Genomic DNA, 24,495 nt, shown 5'->3' with positions numbered 1-24,495 from the left:
GACGGATCTACGTAAATCACGCAATTTTTGCGTTTAAAAAATATTCAGAGAGCTGACGAAGAGTTTAATACTTTTTTTTCATCGATAGGCAAAGCTATAAAAAATATGGATTTTTACAAGTCATATATCCATGACGGTGTTTATGTTTTTGCTTCAAATATTTGTTGGTGATACCAATGAATGTTTGTTATACCGCGTAACGAAATTTACGTAAACACTTTTTGCGCAGACTGTGATTCAAAAACTTATTCTACTATATTTTTTTATGTATAAATACATATTTAGAAAATATGTAAATTCTGAATCACAGTAGCTTCACGATCGTTTTAAATGGTAGATGAGAAGATATATAAAATATTAAATTATAAACATTTTTGTAGACATCGAATACAAATTTCGATCCAAAACGAATTAAATAATTTTTTTGCTAAACTTATATATTATATTAAATATATTGTGTTTTAATTTACATTATTTTAATTTATTTGAATTCAAAATTAAAAATTATTTTTGAAAATGTGTGTGTGATTGAGTTCTAGCTGAGATTCAACACACAAATTAGCGTATTTTTGTCTATTAGTAAATTAGTAACATATCCAATATTTTTTTTTTAAATTTATCAATTAGCGTAATCACATGCATTTTTATATGCATTTAATAAATCAGGCTTTGAGCAAACTGAACACATTAGAAAAAAATAATCAATATATGTTTGGTAAAAGGAAAAAACTTGAAAAATTAGTGCTGAACAGCATTTGTAGATATCTAAAAGAATAATTTACTTTAAAAAAGTGATTCCGTGTCCTGGAATTAACTATTTTAAATCGATTCTAGATAAATGAATCTAAGTTGATCGAAAATTTCGATCCTTTGTCACAAAATCCGATGTGCTTATCACTGATATTCACAGTGTCTCCGATATCGCAAATCGATACCGCCCTTTGTCCCTTTACCGTATCGTTGTAACACGTTGGATTTGCCCGGGAAATCGCGTGTACATACGTCGCGGCTTCACACGCGAAAATCGAATCAGTGGCTCCACATGTCGTCCAAGTTCGCAACACGCGCACAGATCTCTGTGAATCTCCACTGGGATCTTTTACTTTTTTTTCTACTAAATTGCACTTGGCTCACAGCTCCGGCAGATGGTGCCGTCCGTCCGCTTGGCGATCGTTACAAACGTCCGTAGGAGTCGACGCGACGTGAAAGCGCGAATTTCGAGAGCGCGGAGCACGCTCTTTCGCCGAGACGCTCAGAATTGCAGGATCTGATTGATCCATTCGCGAAACTCCGAGATACGCGTGTAAACGCCGGGCTGATTGGGCGCGGCGCAACCGATTCCCCAGCTTATGATCCCGGCAAGGACCCATCGCTTGTCTCGCGCTCTTTGGATGACCATCGGACCGCCGCTATCACCCTGACGAGAGTAGAAAAAGTGACAAGTTAGAATATATTAAGGAATGAATTTTCCTAGATAACTATAATGTTTAAAGTTGTAAAAGGCGTTTCAATCTTCTAGAGATATTTAAAAATATTTTTACTTTGACATAGCAATATGTGACCGTCAGAATTACCCGTATCGAAAGATATAAATTATATCCCAGTAGCGGTACTTATATATTTAATTGTTATTCTAAATCTTGAAGAATTTAAACGAGAGAGCAAACGACGATTTTCTTGATTTAAACTTGAGTTAAAGCAAGAAACGAGAACTGACCTCGCAAGAGTCGAACCCGCCGTTTCTCCAACCGGCGCAGATAAATATGTGCGGAATGTGCTCGATGTAACCCGCGTTTCTGTACATCGCTTCGCATACGCTATTATTGATAACCGGTACTGCAACCTCCTGTAACACGGATGGTAGTGGCCCCTCTGCAAAGATAGATAAAAATATTCTCAAGCATCCGCGCGATAATTTTAATAACAGTACTTCGTTAAAATACAAATTTACAATTTTAGTACTGATTAACGCGTGTCGGATTAATTACGAGAATATAAAATGCAAGTCGTGTTGTTGTTGATTTTTTAATTAATTATGAATCTGCATTTTAATACCGTCGTAAAGTCTGCCCCAGCCAGTAACGTAGGCGGTACGACCAACATAGGTTTCATCGTCGTCGGGCAGGCAAATCGGGAGGACGTTTGGTTGGAACGGCAGAAGAGGCTCGTAGAATCGCAATAGAGCGAGATCGTACTCGAAGGTACGCGCATCAAATTGTGGGTGGCTCGCCACAATTTGCACTCTTCTTTCTTGATATCCGTACGGCTCGTCTTCGTTCGACAAATCGTGTTCACCGATCCTTAACAATAGGTCGCTAGGTGGAACGCTGCAAAATATATATCAGTGTTTTATAACTTCCATCCGGAAACGAAATTATTTGGTTAGTGACAATCTTCCGTTACGTCTCAAATAATACTGTATCACTAAGAATGTTGAAAAAGTTAAAAAGAATTCTGGAAAAGACATTGGAACGCAATGATGACAATATGTATAGTAAAATTCAGAAAAAAATCTCGGAATTCTGATTTTTCTAAGCGTAACATGTGTGAGACTTCTTATGATGCTTTAGGACGACCATCCACGCGATGGTCTTGGTCGCTTCTCAAATATAAGTACCAGATGAGAAAATATTTATACAGGCGGAGATAATCTCTTTTCATCGCGCGGGAATATCATAAGCGCGTGCGTGTTGTCACGAGGACAGGCTTCGCGCTGCAACGTTAAAGAACGCCGCGGATGGTTGAGATGATCGTGCGAGTGGGAGACAACTTGATTATGAGTGTCGCAGCCATGGCAAACACTTACCTTTCGACGCAGTGCGCCGCGGTAATAGCCCAGTTCTCGTTCAACAATGCCGCGCCGCATTTGTGTAGATACGTCTGCGATCGCCATTGACGTAATGAGATCTGCAAGGAAATCCGCCACGTGAGTAAATCAATCGCCGTACGTCGCATCGTACGACGATCGATCTATGTACACATTTATCTCTAGTACGTAATAAAATGACTGTTGTTGTTAACGCGAAAGACCGTCATCACGATCATGTCTTCCTTCATATTTAAAATGATTTATTATTGCAATTGTGTTCGTTCACCAGACGATGGATTGAGTGACGATGAATATTTATTTGTGATAGTCTTACAAAAATCAAATTTTACTATACTTCTTTTTAAATAATTTTTTAAATAACAGATCTAACATTAATTACTTTCGAGTAATCATCAGATTTGATTTAAATAAAACGTGACGGATAAGCATTCCAAAAGAACTGAATTATACACAACTATTTAGACAAGGTGAGCAAATAAAATGACAACGTGGCAAACGAATCGGTAGAGCGATCTGCGTAAATAGCAATTTCAATAATTATTTCGAGATGCTCACCTGCCAAGGCCATTTTCCGAAGGAGCTTCGATCACCACCGACGATCTTGGGCTCCGGGAACAGTCTTCGTCCGCACACTGCAAGAATAAACATTGTCGAGTTAAATCGCATCAGACCCAATTGGACGGTCATGTTGGAGAACGGACGCGCTGCGTTTGTTCGACTGGATGAACCGGTACCGTTGCGCGGATGCGTCGCTCACATAATTCTTTTGTCTGCCCGTAGGCGAAATTAGAATTTTTGTATCGGCAATATTGCCTGCTTACTTGTGTGCGACACTCGGCGCGCATCGTATTGATTACGGGAAATTACTGGCGTTAAAATTTATGACTATACTACCATTATTTAAATTAAGTTGTACTATTGATTATGCAACTTAGATGATGGCAGCTTAGATAAATGGCATATAAAGTGGTCGTTAATCCACAAATTATAGTGTTTGCTATATTGTATAAGTAATTACACGCAATGCGATTATAATTATTTAAACAAAATATAAACAGAAAATTATGTAGTGGTTTTAAAAACTGATTTATTTGAATTATAAAAAATATGCAGAAGACTGTGGAACTGTCTCGATAACTGAAAATTGCAAAAACTTAACAGATGCTACGATGTGAAAATATTTTGCAAGAAAATCGCGAAATTCTACACGGACATAAATCTTTTTCTTGTCACAATTGTCTTTTGCTTGTAAAATGTACACGTGCGATTTATGCGTTAGAATTAATAGAGATGTCTGCCTTATCAAACGAGAAGTTTAATATTACCGCGAGGAGAAGATGAAAGCGTCACTGTGCGACCAGAAGTTGGATTCATCTTCAGGGTTTAACTGGAGCAAAATCGAATGGAATAACGTGAATTCCGACAGTGACCCGAATCCAGTTCCGCATTTCACCCGTCATTTTGTTTTTAGTCCCGAGACTAGTTCTAGTCGAGTAACGATTCGTTCCGGTCACCCAGTCTGGGAACGATCTAATTTCTTTTATTCATGCATGCTCTCGTCGTAATATTACATCGTAATTCATTCAGCATTTAGGTATTAACCTTGTTTGTAGTCTGACATATTGAGGGTCTCCATCGGTACCGGAAGTTCCGAGTCGATCGTAACGCTGGCGATCGTTGACAGCAAAGTGATCACCGTCGGTGTCTTCGTGGTGTCGGGGATAATAGTGCTCTCTGTTATCGGTTTGGCTGAAAATCCGAAGGATACCAGTTAATCAAGCATTGTTACATCCCGCGTGAAAAAAAAGAGCCATATAATTGTCTATAAAAAATTCGTATAAAATTGAAATTGCGTACTATTGCAAGGAGCTTCAATAGAAGGTAATTCTGAAACAGAGTGTTGTTGCAACACTCAAATTTATTGAGAACTTCCAGTTGATTTCTGTATTTCTGACTTCTTAGAAGATATTCCTTCCAAGTTGTTGCTCGTTTGCATGATTACGTTTGCCAACTCTTGAAAGTTCTTCGATCGCGAGCAAACTCGCGAACCACGGAGTATTTCCAAAGGCTACAATTAATATGCCTTACCAGAAGTCAAAGACTGTATAGTGGATTCCGCAACCGGTTCGGTCGTCGACTCTTGAGTCTGCGGTAACATTTCGGTGGTGGGCGACTGAATCATTATCCAACCATCCGGAGTCGTTATCGGCGACCAATCAGTTTCCGCTTGCTCTGCGAAGCGAACAAACGTAATAAGTACCAAACCTAATTAAATTTTAATTAATTGCAAATTTATGAACTAGAGAGCTATATGATTCTTTTCTAGGGGAACCAGAAATAGATAACTTATCGCATTAGGTATAATTCGAGACGCACTAAATTATCAAAATTAGATAAAAGCTCATCCAGCAGGATACTCCATTGAACATGTATCGAAAAGAAAAAAATCAGGAGGAATTTTTTCTTCAAGTTCGTGGACCTGCGTTTCTCAGAAAATGTTAGTTAGTTTCGGACAGATATACTATGCTGATTCGAGGCTGCGCGAACCGGTTTGATTCTTTAATTTAGGGTGGTCGAGAGAAGAGCGAATTCGTTCCGTTTTTTTCTCTTGCAAGGCGAATCATAGTTATTAGAAGATAATTCGAAGTCTTGCTCGCACGACGAGAGAGATACAGATACTAGTAAGGGAGAGATGACCGTAATTGCGTCGGCGGAGAGCACGGGATGGCCGGTTTGTGAACCGTTACGACATTCTATCCCGACGATGTATCAAAGTGCTATTGGAGCAACGGCATGATCCACATAGCGTCTCTACACGATTATCTTTTCTAGGGTCCGAGGATCGACCTTGGCTCGCATCCACGATAAGTTCGGCTCATTCGGGTAGAATAAAGTAACCGTTTATCGAATGAACGCATAACGCGGGACGGATTACCTACTTATGTAGCTCGGCGTAACTCACTTTTGCGCTGCATGTAATCAAGATGCAATTATATCGGTTAAAGAGGTGTGACGTCCTCTTGAGCTTGGCGTGCGATATTCAATCGAAATAATTGTGTCGAATCTTATTAAAATCTTATTAAAATAAACGTATACTTTGGAAACAGAGAAAAATATTTTTTTGAATCTTGAGCTTGTGATATTAAAATTTGAAGTAGAAAGATGTAAACTTATAAATAAATATTGCAAAAGACAAAGAACGGATAAATATAAAGAGGAAAAGTTCTTTATAGATATAATTTTATATTTAAAGTAAACTTCATAAATTGTGAATCTAATCTTGATTTTTTAAGCCTTATAATACTCGAAAAAGATATTTTAGTTTATATTTGATTCTCTTTACTCAGTAATGAATTTTCATAGAATATTAAGTCCCTTTACACTTGGCAATAGCCAGTCGCGAATTTTACATATGCTCCCTTCGTCGGCATCGATCGACCCTTCGAGGAATTATCAGAAACGTGATTAGCAATCTTATTCGTTTTGCGTCTGTATGCTAACCAGTGAAATCGAAGAAAACAGACATTCACTGTGTAACGTGACGCCCTTGCCGTCAGTAGGAAATCATGATAGCGATCCACGTTGTATAGTACGGCACGCAGCATGCATCAAAACGCTGGGAATAGCGAAAGCCTTTGATTACTGTATAAATTCAATGTCTTTTGCTTTCGCTTCTCGTTTCAAATCGATGATATTAATAGGTAAAAGTTCAAGATTTTCTTGCTTTCAATGTGGTGAGAACCAACGTTCAAAAAATTAACATGTTTTGATTAATATCACAATTAATTTAATATTATAGGTAAAAGGAGATATTTTGATCATGCAATTACAAGTGATTTATAATATTCTGATATAGAAGATAAGAAAGAAATTTGATAATATTTTATTCACCTGATGATGTAGCTACCGTTGAAGTTGACGTTGACGAAGACGTTTCGTTGGACGCCTTAGTCGAAACTTCATCGGAGTTGGAGCTCCACGTCACTAGTCCGGGCGAATATGTAGTCAACGGGATCTCCTCAAGGGTGTGATTAACATTCTGACCCTTCGTAGGAGGTACGTGGGTCGAGGTGCTCTCGTTTCTAACGGTAAACGTGGATATCGAACTCGAGATACTTGTGGTGACCTCCACAATGCTGGACGTGTTTACAGGAACCTTCGTCAAAGGAGTTGGTTTTGTAGTGCTGGGTTTTGGTTTCGTAACTTCAATCGTTGAACTGACAGTTGACGTCAACGGTCTCGTTCTCTCCGTGGTTGTCGTGATGGTGGTGTATTCGGGTTTGGTGGTCTTCGTTGTAGTACTAGTGATCTTAGTGGGTTTCAATCTCGTCGTGGTCAACGACGATGGTTTGGTCGTGGTCGATTTCGTGATCGTTGTTCTAGCCGTTGTCGATCTAGCGGTGGTTGTCCTGATCGTCGATGGCTTCGTTGTTGTTTTCGAGGTTGTCTTCGGTGTCGTTGTTTTTGTGATAGACACTTTTTGATCCGGACTCTTCGTCGTAATGGTGGTCTTCTGACTGCTCGAGCTCGTAACTGCCGTCGTTGCAGTCGACGGTCTAATCCCAGTGGAGGCTAAAGTACTCTCCGTTGCTCGATTGACTATGCTGGAAGATCCAATGCTGCTGAACGATCCGGAGGTTGAGTAAGGCCTGGTCGTTATCGGCAAAGTCGTGCCAAAGCTGGAATTCGTGAGAGGCTTCGAAGAGGTTGACGGTCTCTTCGTCAATGTACTGGGTTTCTTCGTAGTCACCACTGGACGTTTCGATGTCACAGTGGTGGTAACAGTGCTAGGCCTCTTAGTGCTAGGCTTTCTCGTGGACGTCTGAGTCAACGGTTTGACCGACGTTGTATTTCTCGGTGGGAATCTCGTCGAAGGCACCACTTTTTGCGTGGTGGTCGCGAGCACGTTCTTTATCGTAGTCGTGGTCGATTCGTATTGAATAATCGGCCTACGAGTAGTCGAGGAAAGTGGTTTCTGGGATGTCTGCACTGTTGGTCTCTGCGCTGTTGTCGTGGAAACAACAACAGGTTTCTTCGTAGTCGTTTTCGAAGATGTCGTGATGGTCGTCAGTTTTGTTAGATTTACGGTGCTGGGTCGTAAGGTATAGGCCAAAGTGGACGGTTTCGTAGGTTGTCTCGGTGTACTTGGTGATATACTTGACAGAATATTTACAGTACTGTTGGTTTTCTTCAACAAGGCTTCCGTGCTAGGTCCGGCAGCGTTTTGCACGGTTTGGAATGTCGAGAGGCGAGTAGTCTGCGTGGTCGTTTCTATCGTCGTGATCGTTGGCTTCTTTGTCACGAATTTCGTGGTGTCTCTCATCGTACTTGCCGAAGTTAGCGTGCTTTGCGTATTCAAGAATGCAGACGTTGTCTATAAAATTATGAAATTATGAAATTAATTATTAATGTAGACGCAATATGATTCGTAAATTAATCTTCTAAAAGCAAGGTGGTCTAATAGAATTAAATTATTTTTAATTAATTTATTAAATAAAAAATTAATCCATTTGCAATCGTTTTCTATAAAGGAAATTAAAATTTTATGTATTGTGATACAGAATGCGGCATATATTATTAGAAAATACATTATTTAAATAAAGATTATCATATATATGAATTTTGAACGTTAATAAAAATAAACATTTTTATTCGGCCAGATTTGGTTTAATATACCAGTTCACGAAATGTGTATTCAAAAAATTGCAAGATTTCCGCGGGTTATATTCTTACACACATTACATGCTGATCATTAAGCTTTAACGAGCAACTTTCTTTCTTTAATCCATAAATCAATTGTGAGATCACGCGAGTTACTGTGCCTACTTCTCGATGATCTCACGCAGAGAAAGTTATTATAACATATCTGAAAGAAAAAATCTTGTCTCGTTCTTTCTCGCATATCATAATCCAAGCTACTTCACTTTTTACCATTATACTTACTGCTGTGAAAAAACTGATTTCTTTTCCTAAAATTAAAATTTACGAGAGATGAAATGAAATTACCGTAATCACGTACTATCTTAAATAAAAAAAAACTTGAGTCATTTTTTTATCAGTACACATCTGCTTTATGGAATACCAAGTTCGCTGCGGTTGATTTGACAGAGTAATAATTGCGAAGGACGTTACTTCGATCCCATCGAACTGTCGCGTCTCTAGGAACTTCAAGCTGTCACACACGCTCATTTCTACTGACGCATGGCGAAACGTGCTAAGCCGACTCGCTGCTTCATTAGCGATCGTCTACTTGCCGTGATTTGCGAAGCCACGACTGGTTTCTTTTCATCGGTCGGCTTGGGCCTCGCGAAGTACTCCGGTATGCCGCTGCTCCCGATAGGCCTGTGGGTCGTGATGAACGGCCTTGGTGGCGACGGACCGTCGTCGATGCTATTGTCCTGCGGGAAGATGTCCGGCTCGTCGTCAATCTTGCAGCAGCTACCGAAGTAGAAGCGATCGATGCAGGTGCCAAGATGCGTGCCATTAGCCTTCGCACAGGTAAACGCGAACATGCACACACCGGTCTCACCGCTTCTGCGTGACACGCAGGGCAAGTGTCTGATGTTTCTTCCCGTGCCTGCAAGAACGAAGGAACAGCCGTCATTACATTTATCAGTGACAAGTCGATTTCCGACCAAAACCTGAACGTCTTTTTTTATTTTAAACACGTCGCTTAAAAAATGTTATTTATATTATTTTCTTATATGTTGACGTTGTTTCTGCAACGCCACCGGCACTTAATTCTTGATTTATGTGTTAGAAATTGTATTAATATCTTTTTACACAATATTCTTCTCTCTCATCTAATGCCTCGTAAAGATAATTCGCCGGAACTTGCCGTCGCGATACCTCATGACGATACGCGATTCTCTCATGCGATAGACAGGATTCTTCCATTCGGGAGATTATCTCACACGTTAATGCGAAAGTAAAGACTCCTTTACCGCGAGGAGAAAAACTCCCGTGAAATAAAACGTTGCGAAGTGATGCCTCGAGATGGAATTCCCCCTTTCCCCCTTGAATGGTCGTCAACGGTGGTTAGATAAACGCTTCCGTGTTCTCTGATCTCCTCCGAAGTGTATATCAACCTTCACCCGGTGTCTATAACTGTTTATTCACGATGTACGTTCCACATTCCCGCCCGTAACACTTCGCTCTCGTATCGTCGACGTATCTGCTTATAATTCTCTCCTATAATGATCTTGCCGACCGTTCAACTGCGATCCCTATAAACCATGGGTGATGGGATACGCAGGACAGCGTAAACGGCGCATAATTGCGAAACTGAATCACGAAAAGAAAATACATTGAAAGTATGATGGATAGCTCTGGTGCGGCGAGATCATGACAAGCGACAATGTCAAACGGACGAGTAAAGTGATAACTGTGATATATTAATACAGAAGTTATTAGCTTGTTGACAATATTTATCGAACTCGTTATAAGTTTACCAATATCATCTGTTGAATGTATCGGATCTTAAAACAGTTGTTGCCTTCGGTAAAAAATTAAAGATCATGTGCATTAATCGGATAACAGGAATCTTTTCTGGGTCTTTAGTGCATTGTGCGTCGACCGAACGGAAAGTGGATAAACAAACAGCTGTCACGTCAAATTTAAAAAGTCGAGAATATCAGAGGCGTATAACGGAATGACAGAAGTCTGCTTTGACAATGATTCATACGGTCGTGCGATACAGTTAGCCACAAAAGAGCAGCGCGTGTCAGAGGAAGATAAAGAATCTTGCTCTTCGCTCCGAAATAACACGTGAATTTTCAGATAAAAATAGATAATATCGTTGTATCAAGATTGCAAAGAATAGTAGTAACATTGTAGTAATGACTTAATTGAACCAATTTCTCAAAGAATGAGGTAAAACGTGTAAAGTTCATCAGTATGATTCAAGCGAAAGCCGAAGAAGGAAAATGTCTTAGCGCGCAATTTGCGTGCAACTAACGCCGTCTTTGACTCTTAAAAATCCTGACGGGATCGTAAATTTCATTGGGAATGGCCTCCAACTTGGATTCTCTCGCAATCACGATTTTATATCAACGATTGATTGTAAAACGCTAATGCGTGTACGGGGCATGCCGCATTATATCGGGGAACGAATTGATGTCAGGCGAGGCGAAGCATCTCGGTACCGTTAAGTTTCAATGTATGAGCTAGTTGCCCGACCCAAAAGTGGGTCACAGTCATAGCCTAATGTAACAGCCCGTTTCCCTCTAAGACACCTCACAATCTCTTGCTCTGCCTCTGACTTTTTTTCTCTCTCTTTTTCTCCCTCTTTTCTCTCTTTCTCTTTTTTTTTCTCTCTCTTTCTCTCTTACTCTTTCTCTTTCTCCCCGAGGTCTTTGGCCCAACGAAATCGCCATGTACATTCCAGGGTGCTCCGGCTTGGTATGATTAAACGGGCATACTTGACCCGAGATGCTTGGATGGACCAGGCGCGTTCTCGGTATAAACATGGAAAACCTGCGTATTCCCGGTATACTCTGTGTATATCGCGCCAAAGAAAGTGACAGATCACTTAACATGATGAACGCGAGCCTTCACGTTGTCAAATAGCGCGCTACGTACGTTGAGTTTAGACGAGACTGCGGAGGGAGAATTAAGATAGAGAGTTATGATATAAAATAGAAATTCGAGATGTCCATCACGAAATTAAATGTCTGATTGAGGTTTGCGCTTTATTTTAATTCGGCAAATCGGGCAACGCGCGAATTAATCAGCGGTAGCAAGGTTGACAGTTACAACCAGACTGACCGTAGTTTCCGTACTCCAAACTACGACGGGTCGTTAAAGCGTCATGGTTTTTCCGCGACTGTTTACTTTCTTTTGCCGGCCTGTCGGGTTGACGGACGTTTTGTGGCTAGTGAAAATCAACCGTAAAATTGTTTGCGGTCCCAGGCGCTGACGCTACCGGGTCAGTCGGTCAGTCTCGCTCGTCCAAAAAGTCCTGCGCGCCCAAGTCACCTTTCCGCGCGTAGAAAATGTATGCTGGCGGAAGTGACGCGTTAGTTAGTCACCAGCACATGAAAGAAAGTTGGCGACGCTTTTGTATAGCTGGCGGAATTTCAAGCGGTACCACGCCATACGGCAGTGCGTAAGCGTGTGTGCGTGCGCGTGCACGCCTACACAATCGAGCGCAAAGAATTTCACTCGCGGCATAGCTCATTGTAGGAAAGTGTTTTATCTGATCGCGACAGACATCACACGGAAGTGTCGCAGAACGAAGATTCGGTCGTTGTGAAAGTGATCCATATCACCGTCATACAATTGTCATGCAATTGCATTATCGCAGCTGCAAAAATGACGTTGTAAAATTAAGTTTATATAAGAGTTGATTGTAATGCGTATGCGTGCTTTAATTGGAAGCAATAAAGTATGGAAGACAATGATCGGGTTATCTTGCGAATTCCTGCCGCCCAATGGGAACGATCACGCGAAAATCGACGGAATCGGCAGGTGACGGGTACGGAAAAATCACTGTAAGTAGTGTAAGTCACGCGGCTCGATGACCGTGGTTGACCCACTTCTACAGAAAACTGACCAGTCCGCCCACGTTCCGTTCGAACACGAATTCAAGATAGGTTCAATGCCGCTGTACGACGGAGAGCAAACGCTTACGCACACGCATAGATCGGACCTCGCTGTGCCGGTTACTGGTATTTGTGTACCGATCCGTTACTCAGCTGACACACGGGGAAAATGCAACGAGCGTGAAAGAGCCAGCGGGACGAGCAGAGATATGTCGCCGGTCTGTAGGAATCGACTTAAGATTCCTGTCACAACTAGATCGATGTTTTAAGTTGTTAAATGTTTGCATTGCAATTCTAGAAAAACTGTTAGAAATGTTGATAGAAAATAATTTCTTTATGTTATAAGAAATTCCCAAACAAATGCAAGACAATTTTTTTCAAATTAAAACCGATAAACACTGCGGTTTGCAATGCTTACGTTGAGTGAGATTTTTGTTCGAAAATATGATATAAAAAGATATTAGCGACGTAAATTTGTATCTCAAAATATCGATGTAAGCAAATTGCCGACAATATGGATTAGCAACTTTAAACTGTCTAATATCGCCTGCAATCGATGATTAGATATAAGAAGCATAATTTTGAAAGAACGCGGCGAGATTATTTTGGTCGATTAATTCGGTTACGTTCCCGATTATATAGCTACTCATAATTAAAGCTACTCATAATCGGAGGTCGACACGCTGGAGGTACCATGCAATTTCCGTAAGACGACGTAACGGCAACTTAATCAGCGAATTACGATTATTAGACACCGTGTATTACAGAGAAACTTTCCCAACTGCACCGATGCTATCTGGAAGAAAACTATTGATATCCTTCCCGCGAATAATAGAGCGATCTAAAGTACTTACTTCCTGGTTGAAATTGAGGAACATAGATCGGGCTGGCAATAACAACGGTGTAGATCAACACGTTGCCAATGATAACGGCGGCCCAGGCCTGTTTCCGCCGGTCGCACATCTGAAACACAGACGAAAAACCGGAAGAAATTAGATTTTATTTTTAGAAAGGCTAATCTTTTTCTTCTGACATCTTTATTATCGCTATTTGCATCTCTCTTTCGTGTTATCGGTTATTGCATTGCTATTTCGTGAAGTAGCAAGAACAATAAAATAAAGTAAGGTAATCCACAAGATTATAATTCCTTATTTCAATGATTTGATCTTTATCTTTGACGAACATAATTAATGATTCATCCCCCCAAAACTTGCAAAGCAGACCCGTTTATGTGCAATTCAGACAATGCCGTGACCGTGACATTCGCGGCACGACGATAAATCTGGGAAGATTCTCACGAAGAACGGACGGGGTGAAGAACTGACTCTCCGTCTGGACGTAATTACATGATGTAATTGCATTTGATTATAGCGAGACGTCAGTATGACTACGCTCATGACTACGCTTTAACGCTCATTCTCATAGCGACTCGCAGACGGCTCGTTTCAATTCGCCACCGGATGCTGCTTAGACGAACCACTTTCGACCGGCGTATCATTTACATCACTTATAATTACGGCGATAATTTCGGTGTGGATTAATGCCCTCGATGTCAGAGTGATATTCAAACACTCGACAAATCGTCTCGTTACACAGGGGTGCAACATATCTGTCTTTCACAAGAAATAGAGCAAACAAACGGAAACACGTTAAACTGCAGGTGCATATCGCAGGCGCCAAGCATACCAAGTAAAATGGTTTCATGATGCAGAACTAAACACGAACGTTATGTAATTAATTGTGATTAATTGATTATTAAACACGATTTCCTCAGTAACGGCACATTCACATTCTGTTACTATCCTCAGAGTTGTAAAAACTGTTAACGAATAAATGATAAGGCGGAACCAATTGCTCATCGCGCGTGAAATTATATCTGGATTTAATTAGTTCAGGATTCATGTTTTTGTTTATCCGCGTAACACATTTGAAATGTGAGTAGCTATATGTGTCCAACAGATTTTCCGAATCTGATTGAGAGTTAAATTGAAAATAAATAGTTATTTCATGGAGCACGATTAATTGTCACATTGTTTGATCTTTTTATAATTAGATAAGATTTGTTCAATCGTCCAGAATGCTAGTAGAAAAAAAAATTCGGTAAAATAACTGATTGTAAGCTGCACAATAAAGTTTAATAATTTCCAAATGGCACGAGACAGTGTTGCTTAATTTTTACACATTTTAGACTTAATGAGAGATGCCGGTTCGGTCAATGACCGAATTGCGAAAAATATTTGTTTCGGAAATGCATTCGGCAAGTCTGTCATCAACAAACAGAAGAAACAGAAGAAGAAAACATTTTTCCGATCTATCGGAAAAAGTATTCTTCAGGTGATTCGTTTCTGGATCACGAGATCGACATCGAGATTTCGTTTTCAATCTCTAAATCCTAGGATTTCGCATCTTCCTCTTCTTGGCTGTCATCTCAGGATATTAATCATTTACAAAGTCATCAGCTATATGGTTATTTGATAAACGTAGTCGTGCAATCGGCGAGAGCCGGGTTACAGTTATTCGGAGGCAGGAATTTGGATGTAACGTTATACTTCGCCGAGCTCGAATCACGTAACAGTGAACGGCGATCATCTGTCGATGAACAAATCAATTTGCGCGTGTATTCCTTTATACATTGAAATCGATTGACCGTATTATTTACAACGGATTATTATTACATAATTTATAATTATGAATTTAACGAGCTTAATTTTCTAAAAAATCGCTGTTATATCTATAATTTAATTTATTTATATATTCTTAAATATTCAAAAAATTTTTATATTCTGCGAGAAAAAACTCCAACGCGTATTTATATATTTTTTTTATATTTAACATATTTTGTACTTATATTTTATATTTTTTTTATTCAATACTCTCACTAGATATAATGTAATTACACTTATAAATAATTTTATAGAATGTAATATTCTATAAATCTTATTGTGGTGACGAGAAATTACAGAATTTAATTATAGAAAACGATTGCTCAATCGTATTCAGGATCGAGCATTTTTATATAGAATCACCGGTCTATCGCTGGCAAGAGAAAATGCAGTGACTTCATCCAGTGTACAGTTCGCCACATCTTGAGAGAAAGAGAGAGGAAATAATAAAAACCGTTACAGTTATTTACAGGCAGGAATTTGGGTGGATAAAGTAACAAATAAATGTCGACGTGAGTTGGCTTGTGGCTCAGTGGTTAGGTCACTGATCCTCTCACTCGGTTTTTAAAATACTCGACGACTCGACAACGGTTTATACCTTGTGGTCGACGCATTTCTAATTAGTGGAAATGCGGCTTTTCTTCACTCGAAGTCTGAGTACACGATGCCCGTGCTAATTGACTAGAACAAAGCCTACATAATTCGACATAATGCTAGACGAGTTTCAATTGATTCGTTGAATAATGCTTGATTGTTAAATGTGTGTGGACTTTCTCCTTCTAAGTTAAATAATTTGCTTTGTCGAAAGTCATAACATGCACATAATTATATTTTACAAGACAAGGGATTATTTAAAAAAATAGACTCAATTTAATAATTTTTGCGATTTTATGGTAACATTTGTAATATAATGTAAAGTATCGAATATTATTACTTTTATCCCTTTGGTTTCCATTTTTACTTTTACCGTAACTTTTAGGATATACAGTACCTCATCACATGAGTCTAAATATTCTTTTTTACATTATTAATTATACTTTTAGATATTTACGGAATTGATGCTCTCCTTGGCGCAAGAAAAAAATTGCACATCCGCCGGTGGCCTATCTTAATTGGCGGACGAAAGCGACGAGAACGCACGTGCGTGGCGTATACGCGTGTAGAAAAAGCTTTTGTCGTAACATAGCACTCGCGCGGTAACGGTACCTGCCACTTTCATTTGTACTCACGTATCTAAATGTGTGCGAGGCGCACATGTGGGTTGACGCCGAGATACATTCTACGCGAAAATAAAACCATAAGTCACAATTCTATACGCGCTGCGAGAGCCGCTCCGCATTAAATGATTTCTTTTCAATGGATATAATATATTTACGAGCATATAAGATGTAGAGTGTACGTATAAAACCAGAGAGTTCAAACGACGCCGGTATCCTTCCGTGAAATCCACGGCTGGCATCCGTGAAAATTATTCAAGAACGTTACGAAACCACTTGACTGTACTTGTAAATCCGCTATCCGAATCTTAATCGAAATTCCACATGGGACCAATTAAGAGGAAACTGTTACTTCGATATTTAATCTGTAAATCCTTCTTCGCATCGTCTTTCGACGGATTTATGTTATAGATATTCCGCGAAAAACAATAACGCGTATTAAATATCAGCGATAATTCGTCTTAAAAAAGCATTTAACGACTATCTCGTCAAAATAAACAGATTTACTTGAGGAATACCGGAATTTTCTCAGGTAAATCCTCGTGAATTATGCATGAAGCTGCGTAAAATCGAGGCAGACATTAGTTTACACATATACGCGCGCACACGCGCGTGCCCGGCCACGTACGAATGAAATTCAGCTGAAACGAGCTAATATACCGCTATTCTAAGGAACATGCGGCTAACTTCGACAACGGATTTGCAATATGTCCCGCTCGTCGATACATACCGCAGCCGTATACACACATAAACCCCTGGATTGATTATTCGCAATAAACCGTGTTCATCAAGCGGATAATATTGGTGTGTGCTAAAGTGCAGCTACCGTGGTCTGTTGTTCATATGTTTTGCTTGGCTTAAGCTTAACCAAGTGTGGTTTGCGTGGTCTTTGTACTTCCGTTTCTTTCTTATTTAATTTTGTATTAAAGGGGATTTATTTATACAATCAACGTAGCCGACCTATCTTCAAGGCGGGTTATTTTTTATGAGAACAAGTACAGTAGTAAATAACTAGCTATGTAAATAAAAAAGTAAATGATTAAATTTGTTCCGTAAATATTGTTACATATCATCAGTAACTGTTATCATTTGATTCGTATATAAATTCATTGATCGATTCGGAGTCGTATTTCGAAACAATTGGAGATATCAATAACTTTTTTAGCCAGAGTCTATTAAATGTTGCAAAATATCAGAAAAATACCGTAAGAATGATACATTCTTCGTTCGAGAGGAATTAAACGTCGATCTATCAATAGTTATCCACCAATAATCATCCGACCGCAGAAACGATAAAAAGCATTAATCGCCCCGGTGCCGACTCCGAGGATCAAGGACGAGAGACCGCAGAGGAAATCACCTGTTCGGCCAAGTTCAGTACCCATCGTGACTAAGAATCCCGCGGCAGCGCAGGAACCGTCAGTCGCGCGATCAAATCAATTTAATTATCCTGAATTATCCGCGAAGGTGCGTTGCTTTCCGACAAAAAACGATACCATCGACCATCGACCGTTGTAATCTCAACGAAGGTCACTCGCGCAAGAAATTATGATGCTTCTTCACATCTCGGGACCTTGAGACAGAGCCGTAAGCATACCTTGACTGACACCGCTCGACAGACCGCCGCTGTTCCTTCTGCTTCTGATGAGACGTTGCTACAAAACTCCTTCAAGTTGTCAGACCGCACGGCGATGCATCATCTCTTCTTGATGATGTGATCGTTGAATTAGATTCTACGCGTTTCACGAGATCACCTGGATCACCTGGATCACCTGGCGTCAGTCAGACCCAGATCTCGCACCCTCGATCGCGAATCCCCGGTGAACAGCTGCGGCCACGTGGTCGAAGCCTGTCGAGTGGTGTCTCCCGCGCCCGGCGCCTCCCCGTCTCATCTGTGACCCTGCGACCTTCACGAGCTTCGAAGAACGCCCTTCGACCGACCTTGGGACACCCACTCGGCAGGCACGAGATATCATACGTCGCGTGCGACAGACAGGTTCGCGACGGAAACCCTCGGATGGGGAAGAGGAGGATACCTCTCGGAGGTATACTCGGACTGGCAGCCGCCGGCTCGACCTGTTCGCCACGGCTGGCACCTATCGAACTGGTTTTGCTCGGTTCACGACTTCTGGATCAACCGATCCCCCGATCCAGGTGCTCGTTCGCAGGCTCGCTCCCCCTGCACGAAGAATCGGCAGGCCACGACGACACGCATCGGCCGAGCGCGCGCGCTCATTCGCGTCCTCGTGAGAGAGAGAAGTTAGCCCCCCCACAAGTAGGAGGTAAAGCCGAGTAGGTACAAACACGACGGCAAGCTAAACTGCGGGACAGCCATGGATGGTAGGCCGTGTCGGGGCCGGTGCTTTTCGTGCCGACGGGGACTCTAGCGTTCGGGCACTTCTCGAGGTGAGGTGGTGGCAATGACCGTTCTCTCCTACGTTCTTCTTCGTCTCCCTCGCGCGCCCGGGACGTCCCGACCTGCTCCTTTTTCTCGACCCCTCTTCCTTCTACCTGTTGCAGAGGTTCCCTCACTTCCCTCTTGCCGCCAGCATTACCACCACCACTGAGACTTTAGCATCATCACTGTAGTTAGCTTCCTCTCCTGCTCGTGTGTTATTCCCTCACCCTTGGCTGCTTCTCCCGTCTTCCCCACTACGACCTCGTTGTCGCTGTTCGCAGGTCGGCGACGGATGGTCGCTCGTACTTCGTCGATGGTGTCTCCTTTATGTCAGTTCTTTTATTTTTTCTAATTTTTTTTACTTTTCTTTCCCGATCGATCGCTCCTCGAATTTGTGATGTTCATTGGGAGATAGCGATGTTTTTCTGCGAGCGCGATTTGATCATATAAACGAGGCAGGATCATGCTTTAACGAAGACAAGCAGTGATCCTTCGCAATTTTGGACAGCAATGCGATAATTGGAATAACAATACGGTTAAAACCTGGCTGTCGAAGCTTGAAATACTTCAGAATCTGGACTAGGGATTTTAATACAATATATATATATATATATATATATATATATATATATATATATATTCCAATAATTGCACAGAAATTGTATTTGCAATTTTGCAAGACTAGCAGGACTTTCAGAAGATCATGCGGAAGTTCTTTGCAGCCAATCGCGGCAGACTTATTTCTTCGCAGAGCTTTTGCAGTGTCCTGCGAAGAAACATTGTTCCTAAAATTTGATGTCGTCGTAAATTTTCTTACCAAAATAGATGGTGGATGCGTGAAAGTCATGGGTGAAGAATCAGAGAAAAATCTATTTAATTTTTCTACAGAGAAAAGTTTTCTTATCAAGTGCCTTCTGTTTGACCAAATTCAGTTGTCTCGATTGCGATCTTTTCCAAATAACTTTAGCATTATTACAGATTATACGGTTCTTATATTTTCTTATAAGATCTATAATATGCATCCTCCATCTTTTTCTGGCTCTACTCTTTTCATTCATTGTTACCTTATAATGATATTTATTAACTGAGAAAGAAAGATATATATTTAAGAAAAATGTTCAAAATGATGAAAAAGGCGTGATATTTTTTTACATTGATACAATGACTATTTAAATTAGGTATTGTTATAAGTAACAATATATATCATAAAAGTGAAAAGTGAATACTAAATACAAATTAAATATCAATCCGTAATATAATTTAAAATGATATAATATTGGCTGTACTTTATATTAAAAGTTTTTTTAATTAATTTTTGTAAATAGCAAAATAATTTAGTAAAGTAAATAAACATTATGTCCGTCATGGCCTATATATACTTATATTTCTCTACGATTTACCTGCACCAGGTAAGTCTTTACCTGTAGAACCGTCACACAGTGAGTATTCATCGTCATATTTTCGGTTGTGATCGCAACTGTTTAAAAAGGCATCGACTAACCAAATTTTCGAACTAAAATAATTATCGTAATGTTTCGTTAAGAGGTATGAGCCGATTAATAATATTAAATTTTACGCGTATTTTAATTAGGAAGTAACAATTAGATATTAATATTAATAGGTTGAATCGTGTCAAATAAATGATTGATATTCTTCATATAAAAAATGCTGAAACAGTAATTTTAAAATTTATTGCGTTAATTTTACATAATCATGCTTCTGTTTAATAATTCTATTTAATCTTATATTCATATATTATTCTATTCACATGTATAATTCTACATCGTTCTCGAATTCCTTGATCCTCGTCGGTGACGTGCTATATGAGCAAAGGATAGGATGACGGGTAGTGGGGTTGGATCTCGAGGATTGGTTGCGGTTTATAGTCGAGGGGATGCGTAAGAGGGTATTTTCGCAGGTATATATACTCTTGTCGGCGGCGCAGCGGCCGATCCGAACTACTGAAACGTTCGCTGGTATGTCCAGGAGATACACTAAGGTATCGCGAGAGTGAGAAAGAAATTGTAAGGTGTTAGTGAGTTGAGCGTTGACTTCCTTCAGGTGTGATATTTGGCCTCCTCGCTCGATTTACTATCTGACCCATATACACAATTATATAAATCGCTACGACGATTTATTTGCTAATCGGTGAGTCTTCTGTAACTCTGTTGTAACTCTGTAACTTGTTGAAGTAGTCTGACAGGATATGATATATTATAGATCCATTTTTGATTGTTCATATATATTCTATTAATATTTTTGTCTATGTATTGGTGAACTTTAATTACAAAATAGTCATACTTTAATACTAGAATAATACAGATTTTTTTTGCTGTGGAGAACAATTTATCGCAGAGTTGCTATTTCTATCTCTTAGTGACATACGGTATAATTTTTAAATTACTGATATATTGCAATCTTCCTAAAATTACAATTATATTTAAGCTAACGCAGTTTAAAACTTTAAATAGATACATCATTAATTAATATTGCTTTGCTGCAATTAAGTTACTGACGAACGAAAACAGGCATTTTTTCATAATTTTGTAATATATTCAACATTTTTTATATAACGACTTATTCATGATTAATCTTGAAATTACACAAATACACAGCATATTTTTATGCGATGATACGTGTAGAGAAAATAGAAAATCTGTGTCACATGGTATTGTTCTAGGGCTAAGAATATATTAGGAACGTGCTAGAAATATAAAACTTGCTTCTTCAAAAACAAAAGTATGATTTATAACAAATAAAAATTTTATCGTACATATATTGAACCGGCTAACATGACTGGACAGCCAGTTGACCTTGTTAATTGAAACACAAGTGTTTCGTCGTGTATGGCGCCGTGAGTAAAAACATTTTATCGTGCGGTAATCAGTCAACGTGAAGAACGTGCCATTTAACAAAAGGACATGCCGGAAAATCGAATTTCATGATTGATTCGATAGGTTCGTTATCGCTGTAATCGGTCGTAGTATTCGTATATAGTATAATCGTATTCATTAGAATGCGACGCAATGAATTTTACATATTCAGTGAAATTGCCTCGCGACTCCCCTTTTCCTCCCTTATTCGCGTTCGTGGCAGGTTTATCTCTTTACGAATTTATTCCGACGGTTTGCGCCAGCCTGTCACTCATCGAGTCGATTTCATAAGCAAATTAAAATTAATACCGTGTCCTGTTCTTTGCCTAAATAATTCACTCATTCACAGTTTAAATAATTCCATCTTGTTTCAAAGATTAAAATTGTGGTAAAGCAATTTGGGTTTAAAATAGAAGGAATTTACGAAAAGAAAAAAGTTTCTGTATAAAATTCTGTATTAAAAAAACATAAAAAAATATATCTTATGGTATAACAACTGTTTTGCACGGCATTCTTGAGGAACAGAGCATTTCATAACATTTCTCAAAGAATTCTCCGACTGATTGAGAGAACCGGGGGTATGCGTTAATTTTGCACGTTAATTATCGAGGAACTTCGTCGCGTCTTTCTTACAAAGCGATCGTGTCGAAGCGAGCCCGCAAGAAAGCTTTGCAGTGCTTGATAATCCCCAGTTTTTTTGCAACTCTCGGAAGTGTATTACGCGCGAAGAAACTTTCGATTGTATTCCTTTGATGTTCATCGCGGGTAAAACGGAAAATTTCGCCGCGGCGAGGAAAGGAAAAAACGATTCATCGCTCTACCGTGGGCGTGGGTTTACGATCGTACACGTCAATTTCAAAGCCACGTCTTCCAGCTCATCTTTTTGCGTACAAGTTTCGCCATATCAGTTGCAGCAACTGAGACTACTACTTGAAACTGTTCGAAATGCGGACACGGATGAATCTGGTTCGTTTCTTCTGGTGCTTGTCCGTTGTCGCCGTTATCGGAATGACGATTGCTTGTGCCGAGCCGACGGCTAGATTGACCAGATCGGAGGATATCGGCTCAGACGATCAGCTAAAGAGATACACCGATTATGTTAGAAATTATTATTCCACGTTCGGGAAAGCGAGGTAATTACGAGCCTTTGATACCTATCTTTCATGTTATAAATCAGTGGATGATAAAGTTGCTTCAAATGTAGCTATATAAATCAGTACACGATATGTATGCATGGTAATACATAAGTTTCATAAATATCTTAAATTAAAGCAAGTTTCGCACGGAATAAATAACCGATAATTATTACTTGCAATTATGATAAAGGAATATATATATACATGTGCGAAACACACTAGTGGCCTCAATAAATAGCTAATAATAAAAAATTCTTTTGAAACGTAAAAGAAGTGACATAAAGATAATCTGACTGTGTACGTAATTATGAAAACAGAATCACCACGTAGTATAGAAATTAAGAATACCGACAATCACGCGTAGGCATGGCAAACGAAGTGATGCTGCGCCGGTGATGGAACTGGACGCCACTTGGAAGACTTTAAAGATGATTCAGGATGCGCAGAGGCAACAGCAAAGGCAAGAAAACGTCAGGCAGAACACAGAGCAAGTCCTGCTCCGCGACTTTCCGAGTTCGGACACCGACGAGTATACGTCGTACGACGCTACACGATCCGTCTCTCTTCCGGATATAATCAGCAATTATTACAACGATGTACAATAAACATGTCACGTCCTCCTCCCTTTCCTAATATCGAGATTAATTTCCTCTTGACACTGGTATAACACGAAGTTCTCTATCGTCCCAACTAATCATAACGCTTGTCGATGTCAAGTTTTGTTTTCTTCTCTTTAGAGTTTAATTTAACGAATATCTCATCGATATATAGATAAAGATGAGAATATGCTTGAAGATAACAAAGAGCGATGTCAAGGCGATGTATTACAATTTCTCGTCAAGGTACTTGGAAACGTTTAAATTTAAAACTAATGCCTGAGATAATGCTTCAAATTATATAAATTATATAATATGAATCGATGTACCACATTTATAATCGTATTTAACCTTGCATAAATTTAAATTTAACTTGTGCATAAAAATTCTTTACGATACTTAAGCTATATAATAAAGATGAATTGGACTTAAATTTATTTTAACAGACTATAATTTGACCGATGTATAAAGGAGAAATAACGGAAAATTATAACTCATTAATTTATTATATATACCTATAGCAGTATTAATTAAAAAGTGAACACAATAGCTTTCAGTAATTATAAGTTATAATATATTATGGCGGCACTGTTAAATTATTCTATAATGGTTCTATAAAAAAATAATTTATTGACGAACAATTACATCTCAGAAAAACGACATTTTCTATTAGAATTGATTCAACATTTAATATTAGGAAGTTTTTGCAATACCGTCTTTCAGATACGGTAACCGTATCTCAATTGTTCAGATACATAGTAATGTATCTGAACAATTCAGATACGATTACCGTATCTGAAAGACGGTATTGCAAAAACTCCCTATTATCACATTATTGAGCGCTAAATTACAAGAAAAGTGAACATAGCGATTTATAAGTAATTTACAGAATTTCGAATAATTAAATAAAAATTGAAACTGAAATAAAACTTCAAATGACTGTTTGCCGTCGTGTTCCTCGCTCGGAGGGGCCACAGATTCATCTTCATTGACCATCATTTGTCATCAACCGTGAAAACGTGTGATCTTAATTAAACGGGCGTTTCGCGCAACGGGCTTTGTTCTTTCGTTTGCAAACGTTATCTACGGAATCAAAGTAAAGCGGTTCGGGACACGACTGTACCCACGCCACGCCGCCGCTACACATACAGAATTTCTTGCAGTCGTCGTTTGGAAGTATTACTGCGTATTCAGGATCTTCTTCAGGACAAGTACCGATACATGTAACTGGATCGAGATT

General features: G+C 39.4%; 3 protein-coding genes across 5 annotated transcripts in view; 1 reads left to right on the top strand and 2 right to left on the bottom strand.

Annotated features, from left to right (window-relative positions):
* Positions 1-468: 468 nt before the first annotated feature.
* LOC112456214 (serine proteinase stubble) lies at positions 469-18,537 on the bottom strand. The gene is made up of 11 exons (XM_025018621.1): positions 17,850-18,537; positions 13,227-13,335; positions 9,085-9,407; positions 6,722-8,204; positions 4,919-5,062; positions 4,433-4,579; positions 3,386-3,462; positions 2,807-2,907; positions 2,056-2,327; positions 1,718-1,872; positions 469-1,417 (listed from the first exon to the last, which is right to left on the bottom strand). The coding sequence occupies exons 2-11, from the start codon at positions 13,333-13,335 to the stop codon at positions 1,253-1,255; spliced, it is 2,976 nt and encodes a 991-aa protein (XP_024874389.1). The 5' UTR covers positions 17,850-18,537; the 3' UTR covers positions 469-1,252.
* Positions 18,538-18,551: 14 nt separating this feature from the next.
* LOC112456215 lies at positions 18,552-23,734 on the top strand. 3 transcript variants are annotated; one of them, XM_025018625.1, is made up of 3 exons: positions 18,552-18,658; positions 22,432-22,656; positions 23,024-23,734. In XM_025018625.1, exons 2-3 carry the CDS (start codon positions 22,469-22,471, stop codon positions 23,262-23,264), a joined length of 429 nt encoding a protein of 142 aa, XP_024874393.1. In that variant the 5' UTR covers positions 18,552-18,658; positions 22,432-22,468; the 3' UTR covers positions 23,265-23,734. The 3 variants fall into 3 exon arrangements, with proteins under 3 accessions (XP_024874393.1, XP_024874390.1, XP_024874391.1); XM_025018622.1 differs by lacking the exon at positions 18,552-18,658 and adding an exon at positions 20,618-20,798; XM_025018623.1 differs by lacking the exon at positions 18,552-18,658 and adding an exon at positions 20,618-20,798 and having other exon boundaries at positions 22,398-22,656.
* Positions 23,735-24,271: 537 nt separating this feature from the next.
* The window catches only part of LOC112456127 (chitin-binding domain protein cbd-1-like), a 6,469-nt gene continuing 6,245 nt past the window's right edge, over positions 24,272-24,495 (bottom strand). The window contains exon 4 of the mRNA XM_025018462.1: positions 24,272-24,495. This exon is cut by the window's right edge and continues 2,065 nt beyond it. Coding sequence (XP_024874230.1) covers positions 24,283-24,495 — 213 coding nt within the window. The 3' untranslated portion in view covers positions 24,272-24,282.

The sequence above is a fragment of the Temnothorax curvispinosus genome, unplaced genomic scaffold (assembly GCF_003070985.1).
Source record: "Temnothorax curvispinosus isolate PA1 unplaced genomic scaffold, ASM307098v1 QBEX01006657.1, whole genome shotgun sequence".
NCBI classification, from domain to species: Eukaryota; Metazoa; Arthropoda; class Insecta; order Hymenoptera; family Formicidae; genus Temnothorax; species Temnothorax curvispinosus.
The sequence above is the reverse complement of the archived record's forward strand: the minus strand, read 5'-3'. Positions and strand labels throughout refer to the sequence as shown.